Genomic DNA, 24,651 nt, shown 5'->3' on the forward strand with positions numbered 1-24,651 from the left:
CCTCTCTCTCTGTCCTCCCCCTCCCAGTGTAATAGTCTGACACATAGGAAGCTTTAATCCTTACACAATGATAGCTCCCCCCCCCCCAAGCGACAGTGAGCGGGACAGGGGGCAGCACACACAGAGACCTGGACCAGCTGTCCCCAAAATGGCCGCCTTAATCCTCCAACCACCCTTCCCACTAGCTGGGGCTCCTAAAACCATGACAACTGGTAACCAAGGAGAGGAATTTGGGAGCAGAAAGGGGAGAGAGACAAAGGGCTGAAAAGAAGCCATGTGTGAGAAGTTTGTCCACATGCGTTGGGAATGAGACAGAGACATGTCTCAATCAAACAAGCGGAGTTAGAAAGTGATGCAGGGATGGTGGTTGGGATCGAGAGGAAACGTGTGGAGTTGTCACACAAGTGTGGAGGGGGTACTTGATCAACAAACTTTTGATGACATAGGCTACCTATAGATATTGATCAGTTGAGAATGCTTTATTAATGTTAATGGACAGCTAATATCTGCCTTTAATCGATTTATCATCAATGATCAGTGGTGTAAAAAGTACCCAATTTTCATACCTGAGTAAAAGTATAGGTACCTTAATAGAAAGTTACTCAAGTAAAAGTCACCCAGTAAAATACTACTTGAGTAAAAGTCTAAAAGTACTTGGTTCTAAATATACTTAAGTATTAAAAGTACATGTAATTGCTAAAATATACTTAAGTATCAAAACTAAAAGTATAAATAATTTCAAATTCCTTATATTAAGCAAAGCAGACAGCACCATTTTCTTGTTTTGAAAATGTACAGATAGTCAGGGGCACACTCCAACACTTTACAAATGATGCATTTGTGTTTAGTGAGTCCGCCAGATCAGAGGCAGTAGGGATGACCACATTCTATCGTGAATTGGACCATTTTCCTGTCCTGCTAAGCATTCAAAATGTACCAAGTACTTTTGGGTGTCAAGGAAAATGTATGGAGTAAAAAGTACATTATTTTCTTTAGGAATGTAGTGAAAAAAAAGTAAAAGTTGTCAAAAATATAAATAGTAAAGTACAGATACCCAAATAAACTACATAAGTAGTACTTTAAAGTATTTTTACTTAAGTACTTTACACCACTGTCAATGATCATGAATCACTTCAGATGAAGTTTCAAAATCATGTTCCAAAACTAATGTTAATTGTTTAAATATCTAACTACATCCAGAACAAAGTTCAAAGTTCTGCCAATCATGAACACTGACTCAACACAAAAGCATAGATACCGCAATAAGCCTAATGATGTTTTAGAGAGGCAAGCTAGCAACTGGAAGATAGCCAGTTTGAATGCCGGGTCTGACGGGAAAAAATCTGTCAGGAAGTGAGCTGGTATCAAATCGTAGATACCATTACCTACCGTTGTGCCCTTGAGCAAGGCACGTAACCCCCACCCCACCCCCACAACAACAGATCGTCGGGCACCCTCTCCAAAACCTGTAGGTGTATGTAGGTGTGTCTTTCAGAGGGGTTGGGTTAAAAACAGAAGTCAAATTTCAGTAATTGGAACAACAAAATGATCTTAATCTTTAATTCTCAAACCGTTCATTTGCCAACGTTGAGGAATTGGAGGTGTGTAGCAAATTATGACCAGAAGACGGAGCTGTGTAACCAATTTTGGGCACCCTTATCAATTCCAATGATTCAATGCAGATAGCTCCTCACGTGTCTTCATCATTAAATCAAGATCGTTAACTATATGATTCAACAATAATATAGTGGTTTCAAATATGATCACATGGCACATACAATAAGTTAGGATAGTGATTAAAAATTCTAAGCGACTTCGAGTCCTCAACATCCTTTGAATCATACTTGAATCATTTCTTAGAGTGATTCATCATTAATTTGATTCCCACGCTGCTTCCTACTGTGCCAGATCATTGACGATGACGAGAAAAGAAACATCAACAACATCATTGCCTAACATAATAACCCAAAACAAAAACAAGCATCACCATTAACAGGTAGGCTAAAACAAGAATTAAAGGATCATGTTGACTTTAATTGCTACAGCAGAAAGTATGCTTTAACTTGTGTTACAGAATTGCTTCCGTTCTTTCCTCGCCCCAACCTGGGCTTCAACCAGAGTCCCTCTGAAATTCTACTAGCGCGTACCGCTAAACCAGATTAAACGTTATCGGGCCTGTTAATGCATTATTCATCAATTTGATGGGAAACAATTCATTTGACAGTGAAACCCATTATCAGAACACAGTGGCATTATAAACTCAGTCCCTCCTCCATCTCCCTCCTCTTCTTTACCCTGTCTCCTTGGTAGCATCAGGGACAGAAAACAAGTTCGTCAGCTGATCAGCTGTGTACCTTCAGACTCCGGTAGGAGGGCGAGCAGGGTGGCTGAAGCCAAGTCAGAGCAGAGGACGCGGCGTGAAGGACAGATAGGGAAGGGCATCAGTTGAGAGCGCACAGAGAGATATGTTGATCACTTTGTTACAATAGTGACTAAAACAATGAGGGATGAAATGAACGTGGTATAAAAAGCTGCCACATAGGCTTTCGAGAAGAAGAGCAAGAGGACACCCAAGGAAAGGAAGCCAAGTTCAACTATAGCCACCTGGAAAAAGGTAAAACCCCAGAATGAATTGGCATGTAAACCAAACAAAACCTACAGTAGCAATGCAGGGTTTTACATTTAAATTATATCTTTCAAATACAGAGACTGTAGTTTGACTGTAATTGTATGATCTGTTCAACATGTTTTTTGTCTCCAGCAGCTATCATTACATTACAGATGAACTTCTAATGGCATTCCTATGTAGCTAATGTTCCTCAATAAAATGCGCTGTGTCAACTCTGCAGCTTTGCCAGCTCTGCAATGAATAAGCTCTGAGTTGGCCAAATGATTGCTGCCAGCTTGTCATGCTGAATAGTTTATTTCTAGTTTTGAGAGAGTGAGCGAGAGAGAAGAATAGAGATCAGAGAGAGAGAGCCTATATTTCAGGTAGGACACAGCAACCTTGAGTGGTATCTCTCTTTGAGTAGACGACTTATCAGTGCCTGCTTGGACCTTGCACCTCACTTCCAGGGCCTCTGCTTGTGAACGTCTCCTGCCCTTCTGCCCTGCCCTTTGTAATTACGTGCCGAGACTAGGCTATCTACTGTCCTCCCTCGCAATCACTCTTTCTTTTGAACTGAACTCACATGCCAGGGCTGTCTATCTATCTGCACGACTTCGCCATCTCTCCCTTTCTCCCCCACGCCGTCTCAACTCTACCACAGACTGTGTAGCCTACTGCATTCATTTGAGCTCTCTTTTCCTGGCGTTTATGATGTAAGATTGATTCATGTGATCAGACCTGTTTTTACTTCCTGTGGCAGGAGGACGATACTCTGTCCCTGTGGTATGATATGACTGCCTATCATTGACCTGTTGTTTTGTATTGTAATTGATTTTCTCCAGAGCCACACAGATCTATAGATTATGACTCTATAGATTCTCTCTCTCTCTCTCTCTCTTTCTCTCACACTCATTCACTCCCACCTGTTTTGTCCAATAATTTTTTTCCTGTTCTGATAGTAAGTGTTATTTTTCTATCTACTTCATTGCTCTCTTTGTCTCTACCAGTCTCCTGTTAAGGTTTGCCTCTGGCCTAATTGTGTTTTGGTCTTATTCTGTGTTGTTTTATCATCCCCTGTCTTGCTCTACAGGCCAAGTACTGTTAATCCAGTTCAATCAGCATTATTGTTCACTACAACACAGTTCCGTGGTCTATTCATATGTTTTTTTAATCAACTCCCTCCCCTACCCTTCAGGGATCCCAAAAACAACTTATCTTGTACCAGAAATAGCCATTAAGTAGCTGGTGGCCCTTGCCCTGTCTCCTCTCTCACACAGAGCAGTATGTGTGTGTGTATGTGATAAAACTGTTGCTAGCCCAGGACCCCTGCCCGGCCCTGTCCCCTCTCTCACACAGAGCAGTGTGATGTGTGTATGTTTGTTTTGTTCATGTGCTCTCTGTCCTGACTGAGCATGTGTGATATACTGCAGCTGATGCGCTAAGGTGCATTAACACAGCATGTGTCTAGTCATTCAAACGCCATACATGCTGCTGAAGGTAATGAACTTTGCGAAACGTGACGCTTCGGTTCAGCATGCTGTGGACTCCTAGCAAAGCTTGGTGTGTGTGTGTGTGTGTGTGTGTGTCACTGTAGAATAGTTACAGTTAAGACTAAAAATATCACATTGGCAGTCAGTGACAGCCGGTAATGAGCGTTATAGTGTTGTCAGGCCTGTGTGCCTCTCTCTCTCACTCTGTCAATACACTTAAGCTTAAAAGGTCCTTTACTGAAACCCCTAATGGCTCTCAAATGGCCATCTGTGAAACCCTATCCGATAACCAACAGTGTGTGTGTGTGTGTCTTAACATTTGTGTTTGTGAATTGTATTCAGTTAGTTACCAAGGTATCATACAAACAAACATTTATGTTCAAAAAAAGAGAAAAAGAACTGAAGGTGCCATTTGATGACAGCTTGGTTTCCACGGCAACACCCAAACACTCTCTTGTATGTCTCTTTTTTTCCCCACAGATGTCAGAGGGACCCTCATAGCTGGGAAACAACTTTACCTAAGCTCTTATAACCAATCCTCTCCACCAATTGACTGATTGACAGCCACCTGGTCCAATCACTGTTGCTCACTTCCCCACATCCCATCTCCAACCTCCACTCCACTACGATGGCGTCCTACAGCCCCGCCCCCACGCAAGCACACGCCACCAACGGCAGGTCGCCCTCGCTCAAGTCGGGCGACTCGGGGGGCGACAACGACTCCATGAAGCTGAAGAAGGAGATCTCTCTCCTGAACGGCGTGTGTCTCATCGTGGGCAACATGATCGGCTCGGGCATCTTCGTCTCGCCTAAAGGCGTCTTAATCTACAGCGCCTCCTATGGGCTGTCGCTGGTAGTGTGGACCATCGGCGGTATCTTCTCTGTGTTCGGGGCCTTGTGTTATGCCGAGCTGGGGACCACCATCACCAAGTCAGGGGCCAGTTATGCTTACATCCTGGAGGCCTTTGGAGGGTTCCTGGCCTTCATCAGACTGTGGACTTCCCTGTTGATCATAGAGCCCACCAGCCAGGCGGTTATAGCCATTACCTTCTCTAACTACATGGTGCAGCCCGTCTTCCCTACCTGCATAGCCCCCTATCTGGCTAACCGCATGCTGGCAGCGGCCTGTATATGTGAGTATGTTATAGTCATTGTGTATGGGGGGTTCTTGTTGGTGTGTTGGTGCAGTACTGTTCCACTGTCTCTACTATAGCTTGGGCCCTGGGTTTTTCCTAACCACTGGAACTTATCAAGAAAAACTCGGGGCCCCAACCATAGTATGGGCAAGGACTTTGCATACTGACTGTGTGTGCGTTCAGTCTCGTTTGTGCTAAACGTGGATATATGGGTTTATGCGCCTCTCTTTGTGGAAAAGGGGAACAGAAAGTAAATGACGGCATACCCACGTCAGCACCTCAGCAACCGAAGGGAACACTAGAGAGGTTGAAAGAGGAACAACGAGGGGAAGACAGAGACAACAGACTACAACACGTGCTTCCTCTCTAAAAGACCGAAGATAGGGGAAAGGAGAATCCACTCAACTATTTTAAAATGTCTGTGTGACTTGTCTTATCACATGACCTGACCAGATAAAACTGCAAGCATAGCCCGTGACTCATGACAATAGTGTACTGTAAATTGATAATTTATAAACCAAGGGAAACAAGGACCAATAGAGATTAGTAAGGTAATATGTAGGGAGTGGAGGTGGAGGGAGTGTTGAGACATGGATATTGTTCTAGCTGATTAGTAGAAAACTGGACCTCAGCACAACCACTCAGTCATATTATTCTTGTCAGTTTGACAGACATTAGTAGGTTACGTATAAGACAGACTACTGGAACAGATTGATAGGGGCTCCCGAGTGGCGCAGCGGTCTAAGGCACTGCATCTCAGTGCTAGCGGTGTCACTACAGACCCTGGTTCGATTCCAGGCTGTATCACAACCGGCCGGGATTGGGAGTCCCATCGGGCTGCGCACAATTGGCCCAACGTCGTCAGGGTTAGGGCTTGGCTAGGGTTGGCTGTCATTGTAAATAAGAATTTGTTCTTAACGGACATGCCTAGTTAAATGTAAAATAACACACAAAACATAAACAACAAGATGGAACCCTGGGTCAACTAGACGGAAGTCTGGGACAGATACAGAATACGGCAACTAGGTGGTACACTGTTACAATATTTACTAAAAGGCATAAGCCTTCTCCTTCAAGTTTCAAAAAAATCACTAAAGTAATAAATAACACTCAATCATCTAATTAGAACACACAAATAATGCTTTGAGGACTGCGAATGTGCTGATAGCTGCTAGTTAAAAAGGTAAAAGTCCTTTCTACTTCAAGACTCTGACACCAGTCTTGAAGCATGGCAAAGAAATGAACCATAACCGCTGTTCTAGGATCAGATTTCTCTGCACCTCATCCTTACCTTAACCATGAAGTGGATGGGAAAATACCTGATCCTGTATCAGTGGTTACAGGCGTTAGGGGACTTCAACAGCAAATGAAAAGACCAGAAACACCCCCAGGTAGAAATGAGCTATTACCACAGATCTAGGATCAGATTACCCTACTGTCAACCCCAACCGTAACCATCAGGCTGATTGAAAAATACCTGATCCTGTATCAGTGGTTAGGAGTACTCCGTACACCACAGGACTGCGCGAACCATGGCAGACGTCAATCTTCCCCTCACGTCTGGTCCAGATCTAGACTATCCAACAGGACCAACCTGATCTACACCCTCCCACCCTTCTAGCCTTTCACTGTCAATACAACCACGCCTTGGACATCTGTGTGGCCAGCTACGCTCTGTCAGTCATCTGTTAGTCCAGATCACTCACTGCCTCTGTCTGGACCGGTCTGGGTGGTGTGATATGTTTAACCTTTTACTGCAGTGGGCTAAATCAGGGTCACATACAGTGTTTCTTGGTAGTCTTAAACAAATCTACTTTGAAACAAAGTATACACCTCACATACATGGTTATGGGTTTAAAGAAAGAAGACACCTGTACCATGTCAGATATAGAGTTTGCGTCCCAATATTATACATATGTATACAATATTATACATATGTATACATCACAGAAGACTGAAACACACTACATGACCAAAATGTGGACACCTGCTTGTCAAACATCTCATTCCAAAATCATGGGCATTAATATGGAGTTGGTCCCCCCCTTTGCTGCTATAACAGCCTCCACTCTTCAGGGAAGGCTGTCCACTTGATGTTGGAAAATTGCTGCAGGGACCTGCTTCCATTCAGCCACACGAGCATTAGTGAGGTCGGGCACTGATGTTGTTAGTCCTGGCTCGCAGTCTGCATAATAGGGTTCTGTGCAGGCCAGTCAAGTTCTTCCACACCGATCTCGACAAACCATTTCTGTATGGAACTCGCTTTGTGCATGGGGGCATTGTCATGATGAAACAGGAAAGGTCCTTCCCCGAACTGTTGCCACAAAGTTGGAAGCACAGAATTGTCTACAATGTCATTGTCTGCTGTACCGAACTAAGGGGCATAGCCCGAACCATGAAAAACAGCCCCAGACCGTTATTCCTCCTCCACCAAACTTTACAGTTGGCACTATGCATTGGGGCAGGTAGCGTTCTCCTGTCATCCGCCAAATCCAGATTCGTCCGTCGGACTGCCACATAATAAAGTGTGATTCGTCATTCCAGAGAACGCGTTTCCACTGCTCCAGAGTCCAATGGCAGCAAGCTTTACACCACACCAGCCAACTCTTAGCATTGCACATGGTGATCTTAGGCTTGTGTGCGGCTGCTCGGCCACGGAAACCCATTTCATGAAGCTCCCGACGAACATTTATTGTGCTGACGTTGCTTCCAGAGGCAGTTTGGAACTCGGTAGTGAGTGTTGCAACCGAGGACAGATGATTTTTACGGGCTACGCGCTTCAGCACTCGGCTGTCCCGTTCTGTGAACATCTGTGGCCTACCACTTCGCTTCCCAATAACAGCACTTACAGTTGCATGCGGCAGCTCTAGCAGAGCAGAAATTTGCCAAAGTGACTTGTTGGAAAGGTGGCATCCTATGACGGTGCCACGTTGAAAGTCACTGAGCTCTTCAGTAAGGCCATTCTACTGCCGATGTTTGACTATGGAGATTGCATATCTGTGTGCTCGATTTTATACACCTGTCAGCAACAGGTGTTGCTGAAATGGCCAAATCCACTAATTTGAAAGGGTTTCCACATACTTTTGTATATACAGTGCCTTGCAAAACTATTCTACCTATTTTGTTGCATTACAACCTGTAATTTAAATGGATTTTTATTTGGATTTCATGTAATGGACATACACAAAATAGTTCAAATTGGTGAAGTGAAATGAAAAAAATTACTTGTTTAAAAAATATTTATAACTGAAAAGTGGTGTGTGGGCATATGTATTCACCCCCTTTGCTATGAAGCCCCTAAATAAGATCTGGTGCAAGCAATTACCTTCAGAAGTCACATAATTAGTTAGATTGCACACAGGTGGACTTTATTTAAGTGTCACATGATCTGTCACATGATCTCAGTAAAAAACACCTGTTCTGAAAGGCCCCAGAGTCTGCAACTCCACTAAGCAAGGGGCACCACCAAGCAAGCGGCACTATGAAGACCAAGGAGCTCTCCAAACAGGTCAGAGACAAAGTTGTGGAGAACAGATCAGGATTGGGTAATACAACAAAAATATCTGAAACTTTGAACATTCCACGGAGCACCATTAAATCCATTATTATAAAATGGAAAGAATATGGCACCACAACAAACCTGCCAAGAGAGGGCCGCCCACCAAAACTCACAGACCAGGCAAGGAGGGTATTAATCAGAGAAGCAAAAAAGAGACAAAAGATAACCCTGAAGGAACTGCAAAGCTCCACAGCGGAGATTGGAGTATCTGTCCATAGGACCACTTTAAGCCATACACTCCACAGAGCTGGGCTTTACGGAAGAGTGGCCAGAAAAAAGCCATTGCTTAAAGAAAAAAATATGCGAACACGTTTGGTGTTCGCCAAAAGGCATGTGGGAGACTTCCCAAAAATATGGAAGAAGGTACTCTGGTCAGAGCTTTTTGGCCATCAAGGAAAACGCTATGTCTGGCGCAAACCCAACACCTCGCATCACCCCGAGAAAACCATCCCCACAGTGTGCATGGTGGTGGCAGCATCATGCTGTGGGGATGTTTTTAATCGGCAGGGACTGGGATACTGGTCAGATTTGAAGGAATGATGGAGGGCGCTAAATATGAGGAAATTCTTGAGGGAAACCTGTTTCAGTCTTCCAGAGATTTGAGACTGGGATGGAGGTTCACCTTCCAGCAGGACAATGACCCTAAGCATACTGCTAAAGCAACACTCGAGTGGTTTAAGGGGAAACATTTCAATGTCTTGGAATGACCTAGTCAAAGCCCAGACCTCAATCTAATTGAGAATCTGTGGTATGATTTAAAGATTGCTGTACACCATCAAAACCCATACAAATTGAAGGAGCTGGAGCAGTTTTGCCTTGAAGAATGGGCAAAGATCCCAGTGGCTACGTAGATGTGCCAAGCTTATAGAGACTTGCAGCTGTAATTGCTGCAAAAGGTTTGCTCTATAAAGTATTGACTTTGGGGAGTGAATAGTTATGCACGCTGAAGTTTTCCGTTTTTTTGTCTTATTTCTTGGTTGTTTCACAATAAAAAATATTTTGCATGTTGTGTAAATCAAAAGATACATACAATGGTTCCCCAGTGGTTATGGGGGAGGAAGGGGAGATGGTGTTATGGTCAATGATGTACATTGGCCTGTATGCGTATATTTATGGTTACAATTAGGGCACTGACAACGTAACAACACTAGGAAAACCGCAGGGCGATATATTATGAACCTCTTTTTTCAGGACCCTCTCTTTCAAAGATAATTAGTAAAAATCTAACTTCACAGATCTTCATTGTAAAGGGTTTAATCACTGTTTCCCATGCTTGTTCAATGAACCATAAACAATGAATGAACATGCACCTCCTTGCAGTGGCAGACCACGTGTAACAACACCTGCACAGGATCGGTACATCCGAACATCACACCTGCGGTACAGGTACAGGATAGCAACAACAACTGCCCGAGTTACACCAGGAACGCACAATCCCTCCATCAGGGCTCAGACTGTCCGCAATAGGCTGAGAGAGGCTGGGCCGAGGGCTTGTAGGCCTGTCATAAGGCAGGTCCTCACCAGACATCACCAGCAACAACATCGCCTATGGGCACAAACCCACTGTCGCTGGACCAGACAGGACTGGCAAAAAGTGCTCTTCACTGACGAGTCGCAGTTTTGTCTCACCAAGGGTGATGGCCGGATTCGCGTTCATTGTCGAAGGAATGAGCGTTACACCGAGGCCTGTACTCTGGAGCGGGACGATTTGGAGGTGGAGGGTCCGTCATGGTCTGGGGTGGTGTGTCACAGCATCATCGGACTGAGCTTGTTGTCATTGCAGGCAATCTCAACACTGTGCGTTACAGGGAAGACATCCTCCTCCCTCATGTGGTACCCTTCCTGCAGGCTCATCCTGACATGACCCTCCAGCATGACAATGCCACCAGCCACACTGCTCGTTCTGTGCGTGATTTCCTGCAAGACAGGAATGTCAGTGTTCTGCCATGGCCAGCGAAGAGCCCGGATCTCAATCCCATTGAGCACGTCTGGGACCTGTTGGATTGGAAGGTGAGGGGCTAGGGCCATTTCCCCCAGAAATGTCCGGGAACTTGCAGGTGCCTTGGTGGAAGAGTGGGGTAACATCTCACAGCAAGAACTGGCAAATCTGGTGCAGTCCATGATGAGGACTGACTGTTACTTTCCATTTTGACCCCCCCCCCCCTTTGTTCAGGGGACACATTATTCCATTTCTGTTAGTCACATGTCTGTGGAACTTGTTAAGTTTGTCTCATTTGTTGAATCTTATGTTCATACAAATATTAACACATGTTAAGTTTGCTGAAAATAAACACAGTTGACAGTGAGAGAACGTTTCTTTTTTTGCTGAGTTTAGATATGAATTTGAGTGTTAATCATTTAGGCAAACACTGTATGTTACATGACATTATGGCTGCTTTGCATGAATATATTGCTGAGGAGCATTTTGAGTATTTTTAAAGGCTCACTAAACATGATGCAGTGTGTGAGATATATCGGGTGTGTCTAAAACGGCACTGGTCAAAAGTAGTGTACTACATAGGGAATAGGGTGACGTTTGGGATGTCACCATTTTGAAAGGAGGGATACATTGATACATTGAATACGTATTCAAGCTCAGTGAAAGGGAGGACAGTAGTGATTCAGAGTGGACCATCTTATGAATCTATCTCCATGTAACTTTATGAACTTGCAGGAACAAACACTGATAAGTACAGAGAGTGAGAGATACGGTTAACTGGAAAACAACATGTTTTCCAGTTAACCGTATCTCTCGCTCTCTGTACTTACTTCTTAAAACTGGGGGAGCAGTGTACTACAAGGACACAGTTAGGAACTGTCTGTATCTGTCAGTAAGTCGATTGGACAGTCAGTCAGCCAGTCTGTATCTGTCAGTAAGCCAGTCAGTGTGTCAGTCAGGCAGCCAGTCTGCATTTGTCAGTAAGCTAGTCAGTCAGGCAGTCAGTGTGTATTTGTCAGTTAGCTAGGCAGTCAGTGTGTATTTGTCAGTTAGCTAGCCAGTCAAATAGTCAGTGTGTATTTGTCAGTAGCTAGCCAGTCAGGCAGTCAGTGTGTATTTGTCAGTAGCTAGTCAGTCAGGCAGTCAGTGTGTATTTGTCAGGAGCTAGCCAGTCAGGCAGTCAGTGTGTATTTGTCAGTTAGCTAGCCAGTCAGGCAGTCAGTGTGTATTTGTCAGTAAGCTAGTCAGTCAGGCAGTCAGTGTGTATTTGTCAGTTAGCTAGCCAGTCAGGCAGTCAGTGTGTATTTGTCAGTCAGTCAGCCAGGAAGCTAGACAGTCAGTCAGTGTGTCAGTATGTTAGTACTTTAAATAATTTCAAGGAGTGCACTTTATCTGTCTGCTCTCTGCTCTTTCCTTCTGTGGAAATCAACTGGCTGGACTGCTGCAGTCAGCAGCCTCATTTCCTCAAGCTACGCAGACTCTAAAACTAGAACACGCACACACACATACATGTCAGCGTAGTGGCTAGTCAGAGTCCAGACTTGCTCATCCACAAGGAATTCTGACTCTCAGGGACCCCGTTATGTAGATGGATAAGCCTACACTGAGGTATAATGGTGTTGCTATAGTAGGCACCTCAGACCCATGCAGCTCAGCCCCACAATGCATTGTGTGTGTGTGTGTGTGTGTGTGTGTGTGTGTGTGTGTGCGCGTGTGCGTGCGTGCGTGCGTGCGTGCGCTCTGTCTCTCTTTCTCCCTCTGCAGTAACATGTTGATCTTAATGTCTGTGTTTCCCCCACAGGTTTGCTGACCTTTGTGAACTGTGCCTATGTGAAGTGGGGGACGCGTGTCCAGGACTTCTTCACCTACGCTAAGGTCATCGCCCTCATCGCTGTCATCATCACCGGCCTGTTCAAGATAAGCCAAGGTACCGATGCCAGGATGTCTCACACTCAATACAAATAACTAATATCATACATATATTCACCCATCCATCCACTATACGGTACATTCACAGACGCAGATATGCACACTGTGAACACTCGGACATGTTCCTTCACATACATTCATTTGACATACCTTACATATTTATATCTTATATTGACATGCATTCATTTGCACCAGTGAATGTATGTATTTATGTACGTGTTATAATGCAGGATCGTGTGTGTGTGTGTGTGTGTGTGTGTGTGTGTGTGTGTGTCTGTGTGTTTGTTCCTCAGGTCAGACACAGAACTTTGAGGGCATGTTTGAGGGCTCGTCGACAGATCCAGGAAACATAGCTCTGGCCCTTTACTCTGCTCTGTTCTCTTACTCCGGATGGGACACACTGAACTTCGTCACTGAGGAGATCAAAAACCCAGAGAGGTTAGGGGGGAGAGAGGGAGGGCAGGATAAAGGTACAAGTGGGCAAAGGGTTAACCCTCTGTAAGGAATGAGGAGTAGTGAAGGAGTAGAGGATGGGTAGCAATGAGAGTATAGTGAATGGAGGCTTAGAGATATGGAAGGAGTTAAGGCAGTGGTGGAAAAAGTAGACAGCTGAGTAAAGATACCTTAATAGAAAATGACTAAAGTGAAAGTCACCCAGTAAAATACTACTTCAGTAAAAGTATTTGGTTTTAAATATACTTAAGTATCAAAGTAAATGTTATTGCAAAAATATACTTAAGTATCAAAAATCATTTCAAATTGCTTATATTAAGCAAACCAGAAGGCACAAATTCCTTGTTATTTTAATGTATGGGTAGCCAGGGGCACACTACAACACACAGACATAATTTACAAAGATCAGAGGCAGTAGGGATGACCAGGGATGTACTCTTGATAAGTGCGTGAATTGGACCATTTTCCTGACCTGCTAAGCATTGAAAATGTAACTACTGCACCGGCTCTGACGCTCGTCAGAGGTGGCAGGGCTTGAAAACTATTGTGAACTACTACACAGGGAAACCCAGACGCGAGCTGCCCAGTGAGCCTAGCAGACGAGCTAAATGCCTTTTATGCTCGCTTTGAAGCAAGCAACACTGAAGCATGCATGAGAGCACCAGCTGTTTTGGATGACTGTGTGATAACGCTTTCGGTAGCCGATGTGAGCGAGACCTTTAAACAGGTCAACATTCACAAAGCCACAAGGCCAGATGGATTACCAGGACGTGTACTCAAAGCATGCATGGACCAACTGGCAAGTGTCTTCACCAACATTTTCAACCTCTCCCTGACTGAGTCTGTAATACCTACATGTTTCAAGCAGCCCACCATAGTCCCTGTGCCCAAGGAAGCGACGGTAATCTGCCTAAATGATTACCGCCCCGTAGCACTCACGTCGGTAGCCATGTTGTGCTTTGAAAGGCATCAACAGCATCCTCCCGGATACCCTAGACTCACTCCAATTCGCATACCGCCCCAACAGATCCACAGATGACACAATCTCAATCGCACTCCACACTGCCCTTTCCCACCTGGACAAAAGGAACACCTATGCTGTTCATTGACTACAGCTCAGCGTTCAACACCATAGTGCCCACGAAGCTCATCACTAAGCTAAGGACCCTGGAACTAAACACCTCCCTCTGCAACTGGATCCTGGACTTCCTGACAGGCCGCCCCCAGGTGGTAAGGGTAGGCAACAACACATCGGCCACGCTGATCCTCAACACTGGGGCCCCTCAGGGGGATGTACTTAGTCCTCTCCTGTACTCCCTGTTCACCCACGACTACATGGCCAAACACGACTCCAACACCATCAAGTTTGCTGACGACACAAAAGTGGTAGGCCTGATCACCCACAGCAATGAGACAGCCTATAGGGAGGAGGTCAGAGAACTGGCAGTGTGGTGCCAGGACAACAACCTCTCCCTCAATGTGAGCAAGACAAAGAAGCTGATCGTGGACTACAGGAAAAGGTGGGCCGAACGGGCCCCCATTAACATCAACGGGGCTGTAGTGGAGCGGGTCGAGAGTTTTCAAGTTCCTTGGTGTCCACATCATCAACGATCTATCATGGTCCAAACACACCAAGACAGTCATGAAGAGGGCACGACAACACCTTTTCCCCCACAGGAGACTGAAAAGATTTGGCATGGGTCCCCAGATCCTCAAAAAGTTCTACAGCTGCACCACCGAGAGCATCCTGACCGGTTGCATCACTGCCTGTATGGCAACTGCTCGGCATCTGACCGTAAGGCACTACAGAGGGTGGTGCATATGGCCCAGTACATCACTGGGGCCAAGCTTCCTGCAATCCAGGACCTATATAATAGTTGGTGTCAGAGGAAAGCCCATAAAATTACCCCCTGTATATATCCTCGTTATTGCTATTGTTACTTTTTATAATGTTTTACTTTAGTTTATTTGGTAAATATTTTCTTAACTCATCTTGGACTGCACTGTTGGTTAAGGGCTTGTAAGTAAGCATTTCACGGTAAGGTCTACACTTGTAGATGGCGCTTGTGACAAATCGGCGCATGTGACAAATAAAGTTTGATTTGATTTAATACTTTTGGCGGTCAGGGAAAATGTATGGAGTAAAAAGTACATAATTTTCTTTAGGAATGTAGTGAAGTAAAAGTTGTCATGAAATATGTATAGTAAAGTAAAGTGCAGATCAACCCCCCAAAAGACTTAAGTAGTACTTCTAAGTATTTTTACTTAAGTACTTTACACCACTGAGTAAAAGGATGAGAGGGCATAGGTGTAGATTGAAGGGAAGACTTGAGAGGATGCAAGTGTAATAAGGAGAGGGGTAGGAGTATGTAGGAATATATGGAGTGGTTGTGATTGGTAGAGAATGTCAAGTAAAAGTGATTGGTGAGGCAAGGATGGAAGGTATGGAATGGGATAACATACTGACTGAATGGGTAGTCATGTTTTATGCAGGGGAAGGCCAGGGGCTTCTCCTCCTGAGGGAAGGATTTATCTGATTCACACACTTAAACGCTGATGAAATGGAGCAAGACAGACATGACTGGATCACAAGCTACTTCCAGGAGTTCTCAGGCAGATTATGTGACAAGCACACCCCGCCTCCTCCCTCTGCTCCTCCCCCTGCTCCTCCCCCTGCTCCTCCAACTCAACTCTTGACCCGTTCACTCATGGAGAACACTGGATGTATCCGAGCCACTTAAATGTTTCCGTGCTTGCTGTGTTGTTTTCTAAATCTAAGTGTCTCTGTCTCCCCCTGGTGTTTTGTTTTTTTGTGATCTACAGGAACCTGCCCCTGGCCATCGCCATATCCATGCCCATCGTCACGGTGATCTACATCCTGACCAATGTTGCCTACTACACTGTGCTGCCCATTCCCGCCATCCTGGACAGTGACGCTGTGGCTGTGGTAAGTTCACTTCTGATCGAAATAGGATTCCCTATACATGACGCAGCATAAAGTCTGTTCTATACAGTATGTCAGATGTATACAATTCTATCTGCAGTATCATCCCATTGAATAAGCCCTAAATGACTTCGTCATAGGATGTACTGTAAGTGTTTTTGAATTGGTCTAATATAAGATCTGTTTTTATTCCCCCAGACGTTTGCAGACCAGGTGTTTGGAGTGATGAACTGGACCATCCCTCTAGCGGTGGCTCTCTCCTGCTTCGGAGGACTCAACGCTTCCATCCTGGCTGCCTCCAGGTGAATTAGAATGACATGACGGATACGCGTCTTCAACTATCATTATCACACCATCGTCATCCTCCTCTTCATCATCGTTACTGTTATCACTGATCCTCTCCTCCTTATTTGACCAACACGCGATAACCCTGTGTGTGTACTTGGTGCAGTGAGGTGGGTGTGACAGGTGTGTGTGTGTGTTCCCTGCAGGCTGTTCTTCGTGGGCTCCAGGGAGGGCCATCTCCCAGACTACCTCTGCATGATCCACGTCACCCGCTACACTCCCATCCCCGCACTGCTCTTCAACGTCAGTCATCCTGCAAAACCAGTCTGTGTGTTTGTGGGTGGGGGTGTGTGCGTCTGTCTGGCTGTCTGTGTTGAAAAATGTACATTTCCATTGTCTTACGAGTTGTTTTCATTGTTCAGTTTTGTATTTGTCCGAATTCTGTGTCAACGTTCTGTTTCTGCGTCTACCAAAAATTCGGACCCATTGTTTTGTCTGCCTCAGGGTTCCGTCTGTCCCAGAAATCTGCCTACCTGTCTCAGCAGTCCTTTATTTTAACCCGTTGTTCTGTCCGCCTCAGCGTTGCGTCTGTCTGCCTTCTCAGCGTACTGTTTGTCTGTCTGTCCTGTAGTGTTCAGCGCTCCCTCTTTCTACAGTTTGGATGAAATATAGAGTCTGTTTGTACAGTATATTGACAGTGCTGTTGCTCTATACTATAGGGTGCCATGGCTCTGGTCTATCTGTGTGTGGAGGACATCTTTAAACTGATCAACTACTACAGCTTCAGCTACTGGTTCTTTGTGGGCCTGTCTATCCTGGGACAGCTGTACCTGCGCTGGAAACAGCCAGACAGAGTCCGACCCCTCAAGGTAACACAATCGTCCCCACATTCACCTTTAACACCAATAGGCTCAACACAAAACACTGTAGACACATTCAAATGCAAACTTCCATTGGTGTTGTAACGTCTGAAGTGTTTGTACTGTAATTCACAATACCGTTTTGAATCTCTTTCACTGTTTGACGTCAATACCAGACCCTGTTTGATAGTTGTGACATAACTCTTCTTCTCTCTCTTTCCCTCTATCAGCTCAGTCTGTTCTTCCCGATCATCTTCTGTTTCTGCACCGTGTTCCTAGTGGTGGTTCCCATCTACAGTGACACTATCAACTCTCTGATTGGCATCGGCATCGCCCTATCAGGAGTCCCCGTTTACTTCCTGTGTATCTACACTCCCGCCACCAAAAGGCCCATTTGGCTCCGCTTGTTCTTTGGTAAGAATCAGATGAATGTTTGAGTTTAGTATAGGGTTGCAGAAATCTGGTGACTTTACCCAAATTCCCAGGGTTTCTGGAAAACCTGGGAACTTTGGGGAAATTACTGGAATTTTACAACCCTAGTTTGGTATGACATGAGTTATGTAGGTATATTATTTTGTATGCCTACATTTTTTTTTTTTAATCTACATTCTTCAACCAAAATGCACTTCTCATGCTATTGCTAGTGTCACTATATTGATGATGTATTTGATGGGTAGGTCTCTCATCCTCTCTCTCGCTCTCTCTCTCCCTCTAGCCAAGTTTGGTCTGTTGATTCAGAAGGTGTGCTATTCTGTTGTGACTGAGTTGGATGTCATAGAAAAGTTGGAGTGAAGAGATAAGAACCAACACACTGAAGACGCACAAAACACCTCCTGGCCAGTATTTCCCTCAGCCACAGGCTGCCGATCAGATGGCTGATTCAAACGGCAGCCATTCATTGGACCAAATCTCTGGCCAACCAATCATCGCCATGATATGTTCATGTTCGTTGGACGATGGGGTCGTTCTATGGCCAGAATGACACTCCAGCTGCCTCTGAGGAGGATGTTCCACACACACACACTCCTGATACTAAACCATTCCTATGCCTTACATGTTTTACTCAAATACTGATATTTAGGAACTTTCGATGTAGGCTGCGTCTGCACAGGCAGCCCAATTCTGATCAGTCTCCACTAATTGGTATTTTGACCAATCAGATCGGCTCTTTTGCCGATAATTGTGCAAAATATCAGAATGGGGCTGCCTTTGTAAACACAGAGGTATAAGTCTACTAATACCTGTGAAGTGGCATTAATAAAATGTCATTATTGAATAACAAAAAAAGAGATACTGAAGACGTGTAGGAAAGAAATCTAATTCGAGGGTTAATTTGTATGTGGGTAGGTAGATCATTGAAACAACACTGCTGACAATAAAGGTTGTCTTTGGCATCACCTGTAGGGAAGACTAGAAATGTAGAATGTCGGTAGCTCTAGCCACTTTTTTTGTGTTCTATGTAAATGTCTGTCCCACCTGAAGCTTTTAAGATCTTTGTGAAGCAAAGGGGGGAGGGGGTTGGTTGAGTCGATGGATAGTAAATAGTTTACACTGTATTTATAATAAATTACTCATAGAAATGTTACATGACTGACATTTTTTTTCTTCTAAATTCCAACCATGGCTGAGTAGAATACAGACAGAAGTAGTAACCAGAGCAATGTATAGAAATCGGCCAGGTTTTTAGAACAGCTGCCATGTTAGCTCCTTTATTTTCTAAATGTTTTTTTTTTTAATGTAACAATACGAGACCGCCGCCGACAAATGAAATGACCCGCTGTAAACAAGCAAAACAGGGCAGCGAATTGAACACATTTTTATTGATTAGCATTCAGGATGTGTTTCCAAGACAACTGTGTTGCGGTGTCAACAAATTGGATATCCGCTTTAACTTCTTAGGTTTCGAAAACTATCAGAAATAAAACAGCACAACGGGGAACGGTCAATTGTGTGTATATATATATATATATATATATGACTAACAATTCCATTGCAGTCATTCCAATGGATATAATCAACTATACGATTTCCTGTTTTCAAATCAGAATTCAGGTTGTCATAATGTACACAGGCGTTATAAGGCAACAGAAGTTTGCTCTTTATTTAGAATACATTTATGACAAACCCTGTGCGCCCATGTCCTGTCCACCAATCCCTCCACACACTTCTCTCTCAATAAATATCAACGCATTATTCATTGGGCCTTCAAACTGTCCGTCACTCTTCTTCAACCAATAGTCTCCTCCCATGGCCTCTTCTTACCAGCGGTTGCCGGGGGTGCTTGTTTTGCTTTGGCTGACTTGGTTGCTGCTGCAATGGATGGTGTCGACTGCTGTAGAGGGTTGTGAGTGAAGGTCTGTCTCAATGGACCTGGTTGAAGAGGAAAAATATTAGGCAAAATAAAAAAATCCACTATAGTATTCACAGAGGAACAAAAGCATATTTCTAAATGTATCAAAGAGGATGTGAAAACGTTCCATTTAGGAGTAAAGTAAAATACAGTAAAGGTAAAAATTGTTGATCCTATGAAAGGGGTTGTGGTGGGGTAAAAAGGCACCGGTGTCTTACCTTTTGATGCGATATCCAGGTGGTTCTTGATCCTCCTCTCCCTCTCCTCCAACTGCTGGGCAAGCTGAGCATTCTTCCAGCCTATAGCAGGGACGGATAACCATGTTTTAAAAAAGTGGGGAAAGAGGATAATGTGTGTCTGAGTGAGAGTGAAAAGAAATGAAGGGGGAGAAAGAGAGAGGGGAAAATAGAGGCAGAGAAAATCCAACCACGAAAGAGAATCATATTTTGACAGGTGACTCCATGACACATCCCCATCGGTCCCACCACACCCACCCTTCTTGATGGTCTCGATGAAGCCGTCGTTCTGGGGCAGGGCGGAGGTAGGGTGTTCGATCCTCTCGGGGATCCTCAGCTTCTGTCTGACCAGAGGGTGTTTGAGCAGGCCCACCTGGGCCAGGGAGAAGCAGTTGGACGTCATCCAGTACGTAAACACCGCCTGGGGGGACGGGGACGACATATTTGTCAATCAACCAATCAAATCAATGAAATGTATTTATAAAGCCCTTTTTACATCTGCAGTTGTCACAAAGCGCTTTTATAGTAATCCCCCGGCCTAGACCACAAAAAGCAAGCAGAGGTGGAAGCAGAGGCACGCTTGTGAGGTCACCCGACGAGCTATGATGCTCAGTCAAACAGAGACACACCTGTAACACAGCGAACCAGCTGGTGTTTTACCTCAATGAGACTAACCTGGATAAATAAAGGTTGAACAACAATGACATGAACAAAAGTAGGCCAGTGTTTTTGAAAGCCTGTGATGATATTGAGATGAAAGCGCAAACGTGAAAGAGAGCCTGGAGGGGGGGGTGGGGAGAGGAAGGTATATGTGAGATTAGAAGACTGGTTCTATGATGCTCAGTCAGACAGACACAGTGACCCTACTGCTTTTTTTACCTCAATGAGACGAACCTGGACAAATAAAGGCTGAATAACAATTAAATGAACAAACGTATCCAGGGCTACTAAATACATGTTATTGTTTGTAGAGGATGTGATGTAATATTATGATATTGCCACAGGGGGGAGCGAGAGAGAGCGAGAGCGTACAGGCCTTCACGGGTCCAAAATGTTGAACCTGTTCCCGAAATAGACCTGGGACTTTTCCACCCGAACCCAGTATATAAAAATAAAATAAAAATACATTATATATATATAAATAATTAATATAGATACCCGTTCCCGAACGGTCCAAAGGACAACTACACCCGTTCTGTAAAGACCTGGTCAGATCCAGGCCCGGTGTGAGTGAGGGAAGCAGCAGAAAAGGCTATTTTTAAGCTACTTTATTAACTGGAGCAGATAAAGTGCGAGGGAGAGGAGGTAGAGAGAGGTGCCGCTCTAGCAGGGACCGTGCTGTGTGTGTAGGCTACTGAGAGAGAGAGAGAGAGAGAGAGAGAGAGAGAGAGAGAGAGAGAGAGAGAGAGAGAGGAGGTAGAAAGAGCGTGCGAGAGACTGACCGTGGGGAAGTTAATGGTGAGAGGGAGGATGACGAAGGGCATGATTCTGAACACTGTCTTCATGGCTTTCAGGTTAGGGTTGTCCACACCAGACTCGGCCCCCAGCTGAGGAGAAGACAGGCAAACAGACAACAGGTAGATGTTATTTAGGCTCAATACTGCTATTCCAATGTAAATACAATGTAATCAGTGACAATATTATTCATATTCTTGCATGATTCAATAAAACATTATTATAAAAAAAAAAAAAGGTCAATTTGATTGTTCATTTTATTAATTAAAATCAAGACAGCTTATTTTTCAGGGTCAATACAGCTGGCCTCTAAAATCATCAACTGACTACTAGAAAAGACTTTCCTAGTAGACGCGGCAACACCATCACCATACCTCCAGTATAGCGAACATGGTTCCGGTCACAGCAATGGGGAGGATGTAGAAAGGGTCTGCTGCTGTGAGGTCTAAGAACCACAAGCAACCTCCTGTCTGCATACTGGGGACGGGGAGGTAGGACATCTTCCTGAGAGCGATGAAGAAGGAGATGAAGACTGGAGTCTGGAAAGGAGGAGAGGGAGATAGAGAGGGGGGGTAGTGACAGAGAGGTGTAAAAACATTGACAAAGCATAAAACATTGAGGAGATACTATAGATACCAGAGAGAGCAAGAGACGGTGAGAGAGAGAGACGGAGAGAGAGAGATGGAGAGAGAGTGAGCGAGAGAGAGAGACGGAGAGAGAGAGCGATAGACAGAGAGAGAGAGCGAGAGAGAGCGAGAGATGGAGAGAGAGATACAGAGAGAGAGAGTGAGCGAGAGAGACAGAGAGAGAGAGAGAGCGAGAGATGGAGAGAGAGAGCGAGAGACGGAGAGAGAGAGCGAGAGATGGAGAGAGAGATACAGAGAGAGGGAGAGTGTGAGCGAGAGAGAGAGAGAGAGACGGAGCGCTGTAATTTACCTGCACCAAAGGGACAAGGAAGCCACGGAGAGGGTTGACGTCATGTTTCTTCTGGAACATGGTCAGGTCAGAGTACGCCTTAGCAACTAGGAGACACACAGACATATTACCTCGAAACTGAGGGAGACATCACCCACTAAAACTGAGACCGAGTTGCAACGCGACATGAACGAGGAGTTACATAGTGGATAAATGCAGAGGGGTGATCCAGATGGGTCATGAAATGGAAATGAGTTGAGCAGTAAAGAAAGAAAGAGAGAGAATACTAACAGTCGAACTTGTTTCCGCTCTGTTTGGCCTCGTTCATCTTGTTGGTGAGTTTAGTCATCTCTGGCATGACGTTGTTCAGCTTGGCCGCCTCCCTCTGGCCCTTCACGATGACCGGGAACACCATGATGCGAGCCAGCACTGTGCCTGGGGTGTGTGTGTGTGTGTGTGTGTGTGTGTTTTAGTGGATTTATAGGAGAGAAACAGAAGTGGACATAAGAAAACTCAGAATAGACAGCAAAAGCCTCTTACGACCAAAGATCTCTCTGTGAATAGCTGACTGTAGTCCGGTGACTTTAATAAGCTAGACAGCCTGAGGCAAACCACAGTGAGAGTTCTGATGATGAGGCTGCCTCACCTACGACAATGGCTCCCCACCACGGCATCCCAATGTCCACATGCATGAACTCCAGTAGGTTCTGGACCAGGCCAACCGGAGTGGCGCTCCCCAGGCCCAGCTCTGATAGGCTCAGCTCTGCTCCCACCCCCTGCAGAATATCCACTGCGGTTGGCGCAGCCTCTAACACCTGCTCGGCGATTGGCTCTGTGGTAATAGAGGAGGGGTCAACGACGACAGGGCTGGCGATGGATGCTTCCAGCGCTGGAGTTGCCGTAGGAATACTTTCACTTGGGACCTGAAAATATAACATAGCTTTTGGTTTTATATATATGGTGGTGATCATCTCTTTCACACACCAGGATTTATCAAGGTGTGACAACCAGAGCATCCTCTGGTGTAATGTTCTAAAAATACTTTACCTGGCTGTTCCTGCCTGACTACATTGCAGACGCCTGACAGATCTCACAATGCTTGAATAGGTGTTTAAACGATCAGCTTTCCACGTCACATGATATAGCAATATGATGCCCAACTGCAGTCAATGATGTTGCACACAACCATTGGTTGATGTAATGCAACGTCTGTAATGTAGTCAGGCGGGAACGCCAAAGCTGTACATTGACACCAACTCACCTGTGAGCTGTTGTGCCTGACGGACACCGCGCTGACCAATAATAACCTTCCATTGTGACGTCGACCGAGAACAGCTCTAGTTGTAGGACTCCTGCATTCTATTACTGTGTGAAGATGGGATCTCTGTAGAAACCTCTGTTTAGAAGGGGGGGGGGGGGGGGGGGGGCACAATAACATGAATGGCCTACAATGAACTACAGTACATGAACAACAATTGCATGTTACAACCTTCCGATGAAGATACACTGCTACTTTGTGGTCCACTTTACTGTGTGGCTTTATTGCAGGATTGGTTGACTTTGACAATGCAGCAGCAATTGCAACAGAGTCAATAGACTTAACGTTACATATTTCTAGCTAAGAGAGCTGTATTGTGGTTTGTTTCAATAGTCTGACTGAATGATCACCATATCACAAATCTCAAGAAATATATTGACTTGGGGGCTGATGAAGGCTCATACACAACGTTATTGCTTGTTTGTCATATACATATCACTGGTAGGTGTTATCAAGGCTGTATCATTCATAGAAAGCTAACGTTAGCATTCCCATTTCAGCCGGTAACAAGCTAACTTTAGCTACCAGCTAACTAGCTAGCATGTCATAATTGACTGTCTGGACATGTCAAATTGTGTATGTAGACAGGTGACCCGATCAGCTATCAACAATGTTGTATGCATACATGCGAACAACCATATTCCCCGATTCCTGTGTGTAGCATGTAGCTAGATGTTGATGCAAATTTTAATTCACTTGCTAGCTAACGTTAGCTGGACATTGTCAAAGTCACAGGCATGCGCTTGGCGTGCTGTTTAGAATCGCTATTACTGCTTGATGCCAGACAAACACACGAATTCAAGAGCACAAGTCAAACCTGGTTCCATCTCTCTGTAAATGAAGGGTTGCCTGCACTTGATATTCCACTTTGTCTTAAAAAACATCTCGTTAGACAACCCGGAGTCATCCCACTCCTGATCGCAGCCATGTTGGAATTGTTAGTAAAAAAAATGTACGGAAAGCGTACATGGTCTTACCAAGTTCGTATTATCCTTAAACGCATTTTAATATAAATTAAAACTAGCTAGTAGGCCTATATTTTATTCACACAAAACCTATGAAGGCCGATATGAATCTTACTGTTAAAGGGGCAATCAGCAGTAGATACATCCATTTTTGGACTTGTACATTAATGATATGTACCCATTGATTCTTGAGAATATAACTTGTAAAT

At 44.7% G+C, this 24,651-nt stretch overlaps 2 protein-coding genes across 4 annotated transcripts; one reads left to right on the forward strand and one right to left on the reverse strand.

Annotated features, from left to right (window-relative positions):
* The first annotated feature begins 1,881 nt into the window (after positions 1–1,881).
* Positions 1,882–18,788, forward strand: LOC115198381 (Y+L amino acid transporter 2). 3 transcript variants are annotated; one of them, XM_029760284.1, is made up of 11 exons: positions 1,882–1,996; positions 2,311–2,614; positions 4,579–5,231; positions 12,534–12,659; positions 12,955–13,099; positions 15,938–16,061; positions 16,257–16,360; positions 16,550–16,646; positions 17,063–17,212; positions 17,434–17,617; positions 17,919–18,788. In XM_029760284.1, the coding sequence occupies exons 3-11, from the start codon at positions 4,727–4,729 to the stop codon at positions 17,993–17,995; spliced, it is 1,512 nt and encodes a 503-aa protein (XP_029616144.1). In that variant the 5' UTR covers positions 1,882–1,996; positions 2,311–2,614; positions 4,579–4,726; the 3' UTR covers positions 17,996–18,788. The 3 variants fall into 3 exon arrangements, with proteins under 3 accessions (XP_029616144.1, XP_029616143.1, XP_029616145.1); XM_029760283.1 differs by having other exon boundaries at positions 1,883–1,996; positions 2,075–2,614; XM_029760285.1 differs by lacking the exon at positions 2,311–2,614 and having other exon boundaries at positions 1,883–1,996.
* Positions 18,789–18,998: 210 nt separating this feature from the next.
* On the reverse strand, positions 18,999–24,425 carry oxa1l (OXA1L mitochondrial inner membrane protein). Its single transcript, XM_029760286.1, has 10 exons — positions 24,295–24,425; positions 23,421–23,555; positions 22,806–23,082; positions 22,451–22,594; positions 22,181–22,266; positions 21,619–21,783; positions 21,232–21,336; positions 20,048–20,210; positions 19,772–19,852; positions 18,999–19,573 (listed from the first exon to the last, which is right to left on the reverse strand). The coding sequence occupies exons 1-10, from the start codon at positions 24,403–24,405 to the stop codon at positions 19,431–19,433; spliced, it is 1,410 nt and encodes a 469-aa protein (XP_029616146.1). The 5' UTR covers positions 24,406–24,425; the 3' UTR covers positions 18,999–19,430.
* Between the last annotated feature and the right edge of the window lie 226 nt (positions 24,426–24,651).

The sequence above is a fragment of the Salmo trutta genome, chromosome 8 (genome assembly GCF_901001165.1).
Source record: "Salmo trutta chromosome 8, fSalTru1.1, whole genome shotgun sequence".
Taxonomy (NCBI): domain Eukaryota; kingdom Metazoa; phylum Chordata; class Actinopteri; order Salmoniformes; family Salmonidae; genus Salmo; species Salmo trutta.

Excerpts from the sequence above, each read along its gene's own strand:
- LOC115198381 (XM_029760284.1), top strand. The coding sequence starts at position 4,727 with ATGGCGTCCTACAGCCCCGCCCCCACGCAAGCACACGCCACCAACGGC. Across the intron at positions 13,100-15,937 it reads GAGATCAAAAACCCAGAGAG|GAACCTGCCCCTGGCCATCG; the intron begins GTTAGGGGGGAG and ends TGTGATCTACAG. Across the intron at positions 16,647-17,062 it reads TCCCCGCACTGCTCTTCAAC|GGTGCCATGGCTCTGGTCTA; the intron begins GTCAGTCATCCT and ends TCTATACTATAG.
- oxa1l (XM_029760286.1), bottom strand. The coding sequence starts at position 24,405 with ATGGCTGCGATCAGGAGTGGGATGACTCCGGGTTGTCTAACGAGATGT. Across the intron at positions 20,211-21,231 it reads TCACCATTAACTTCCCCACG|GCGGTGTTTACGTACTGGAT; the intron begins GTCAGTCTCTCG and ends CCGTCCCCCCAG. Across the intron at positions 19,853-20,047 it reads CATCGAGACCATCAAGAAGG|GCTGGAAGAATGCTCAGCTT; the intron begins GTGGGTGTGGTG and ends TCCCTGCTATAG.